We start from the raw sequence: 2,893 nt of genomic DNA on the forward strand, positions 1-2,893 counted from the left end.
ATAACACGTTAGAGTTAGAAATAAAGATTAATAACGTAACGCTTCCATCGCGCTTCAGGCTTCGACTGCCCTTGCCTTGGGGAGGGGGCAGCAGTGGCGATAGTGCCGCTCGCACGGGATAACCAGAGTCTGTTCCCGATGATCCCGGGGTAAAGTAATCCCAAATCCCGGCGCAAACACTCTCGCTGCTGAACGTGGCGGGAGCGCGGAGCGGATCCCGCGGGGTGGCTCCCCTCCGCTGCCGGGGGGGCCCGGGCCGCACGCACGCGCCCCGCTCACCCGTCCTGCCGCTGGCAGAGGGGCTTTATGCAGTTTTTGGCCAGCACTTTTTTACCGTGAAAGCTGAAGTCCATGGGGCAGTTTGGATGCTTATCTTTAAGCGTCCGTGTTAGAAAATTTTAGTCCTGCCTTCTTAATTTCTGACGCCAGCGGATGCCTGGTTTCGGGGTGTTGCGCCCTGGCTCGCGCCCTCCCCAGGCTGTTCTTGTTTAGGACTTTGCTTTTCTCCCTCCTGGTCTCTGCAGGTGACAAGTTTTTTAAGTTTTGGGGGTCTCTGCCCCATCACCTCCAAGAGTAGGAAGGGGATGTTCATCTGCGTGCGCGAAGTGCCCTGAGACGTGCCCAAAACAGGGGCCACGTCGGGTTTTATCCCCTCCGGGCGCTGACCCGCGGAGGCTGGAGACGGAGGTGGTGGCAAAACTCAGCCGCTCCCACAGGTAATTTTCCTCTCTTGCCTCGCTGCAGGTCACACCACATCCGCGTCGAGATGCTCCAAAATCCCGAATACCAAATCCAACTGGTCAAGGCAGAAGGAGAAGAAGCCCTCTGAGGTATGTGGCTCTCGAGGCTTTCTCCGAGCTCGAGTTTCCCCCCTCCGGAGCCGCGGCGGTAGCCAGCAGCCCCCCAGCCGGCCGCGGGCAGGGGGCTCCTCCGAGGAGGAGGAGCCGCGCCGCTTCCCGCGGCACACGGGTATTTCCAGCCTCGGTGGCCGTCCAAGGTGGACCTGGGAGGTCCAGCTACATGGGGACCGCGGGGTGCTGAGCTCCCGCGCTGGGGTCCGCCTGGATAGCCCAGGGACACCCCCTGGATGCCGGGGCACAGCGGCGCCGTGGAGCGGGGGCAGACGTGGGATGTGCGGGGAGGCGCGAAACGAGAGATCGGAGGAAGAGGCGATGCCGTGCCGGGCACCGGGCTGCCACCGTCGCCGTTGGACCTGCGTCGCATCCATGAATTGCCCCGGCGTTGGGCCTCTCCCGAGGAGGCGGCCCAGGGAGCGCGCGGACCCCTGCGCCGGCCGCCCTTGGCGTCGAGCCGAGCCGAGGTTTGGCAGTTTTCCTGTGGCCAGCGCCTGAGCTGCGGCCATGCGTGGTTCTTCCCCGCGCGGCAGGTACCTGCCTGCTTGCGTGGTGCCCGCGGGACCGGCGGGTTGTACAGGCGCCGGTGCGGCTCACGCACCGCACCGCACCGCACCGCACCGCTGCTCGGCCCGGGAAAACCCTCCGCCGGGAGAGCCTGGGTCACGAAGTCGCCTTCTGCATTACCGGCGCAGGCACCTTTTTGCCTTTAATTACACTTAACCAGCCGGCTAGGAGTTTACCTGGCTGCTAACGAAGTCGCTGGATTTAAGTCCGAGCCCAGACTCCGAGCAAAAACACTCCTGGACTCCGTGGAGGAGGTTCAGCCCCAGCTCCCGGCGTTGCTGCTCTTTGCAGGCGGCAGGAGGATGCGAGCTCGGTGCGGTGCCGACCGGGAGACGGGCGGCCGGGGGCCCTCCGAGGCCGCGCTCGTCCCGCTCTTACGCACAGCGGACGGTTCGCGGTGAAACCCAGCTCTGGAGCAAATAAAGTGGAGCAGAAGCTGAACGGTGCACGGCTTGGCGGCTGCGCGCGGGCTGCCCGAGACCTGAAACAACGTGAGCAAGAGCAGCGTATCCGAATTGAAAGTACGGGGGAATTTTGGAGGCAGCGTGTAATTACTCACGCTGGCGTTGTGCCACGACGCTCAAGCTCACAAACCGTCTTTTGCAAAGTGCAGTGGGAACTCGACCAAGTGCCGGTGGTCCAGGTCTTGGCTTTACCGCCCTTGTCCTGTATCTTCTCCGTTCCCGCTGGGGCTCTGCGTCCAGCTGCATTCGGCTCCGAGTGAAGCCCCGAGACCAGCGCGGGGCGTCCCTAGGTGTTGGCATGGCGTTGCCCGCTGCTGCACGGCAGGTCCGGCACAGGTAGAGTGCAGAGCAGTGCTTTGGATTGATGGATTTCCTCTTGGACGGCATCTTCCAAACTTTTCCACAAGCAACCCAGTTTCTAATCTTACCTGTAAGCAGCCTTTGGCACTTCTGTCCCACCCTCTGGATCCGCTTCTGAGTCTGGGCTCGGGATCCTTCGTTTGGGAAACACTGCAGAGTTTGGGAAATCCTGGGGCGTTTCTTGCGGGAGCACTGACGGATTTCAGGCACAGACCAGGTGTAGCAAGGACTTCGAAGTTTAAAACATAAAACGTGCCACCGTCAAACTTCCTTCACGTGAAACACCGAGATGCTTCACGTGAAACCATTTCGCGGGAAATGCTGAACACCTTTTTCTTCGTTATCACCGGCAGCCTGGGGGAGTCTTTCGGCGAATGGAAGCTATGGGAAGGTAGCGCAGAAAGTGCAAGAACCCCATTGCTAGGCGCTGAACCCCCCCAGGCAGCGCGCCCCCGACGCTCTGAGGAAGCAGGACGGCCTTTTTGAGTAGTCGCTCACGCTCGGCGTTTGCAGATGCTCATATCTTTCCGAAGAGCTGGCCCGGCCCTTCCCGTGCTCCGCCAGCGCCGAGCTGCAGCCCGGACGTGGGCAGTGCTGGCGCGCCGCGACGCTGCAGGGGGGCCGCTGCTGCGGGGTGGGCTGGGGGGG

At 62.3% G+C, this 2,893-nt stretch overlaps 1 protein-coding gene across 6 annotated transcripts in view; it reads left to right on the plus strand.

The window, feature by feature from the left end:
* Window positions 1-2,893, plus strand: part of JADE2 (jade family PHD finger 2) — a 114,142-nt gene that overhangs the window by 55,694 nt on the left and 55,555 nt on the right. For all 6 annotated transcript variants that reach the window (XM_026063299.1, XM_026063300.1, XM_026063301.1 and 3 more), the window contains exon 4: window positions 745-830. In XM_026063299.1, coding sequence (XP_025919084.1) covers window positions 745-830 — 86 coding nt within the window. The remainder of the gene's footprint in view (window positions 1-744; window positions 831-2,893) is intronic.

This window comes from Apteryx rowi, unplaced genomic scaffold (assembly GCF_003343035.1).
Source record: "Apteryx rowi isolate R43461 unplaced genomic scaffold, aptRow1 scaffold_2, whole genome shotgun sequence".
In the NCBI taxonomy this organism is placed as follows: domain Eukaryota; kingdom Metazoa; phylum Chordata; class Aves; order Apterygiformes; family Apterygidae; genus Apteryx; species Apteryx rowi.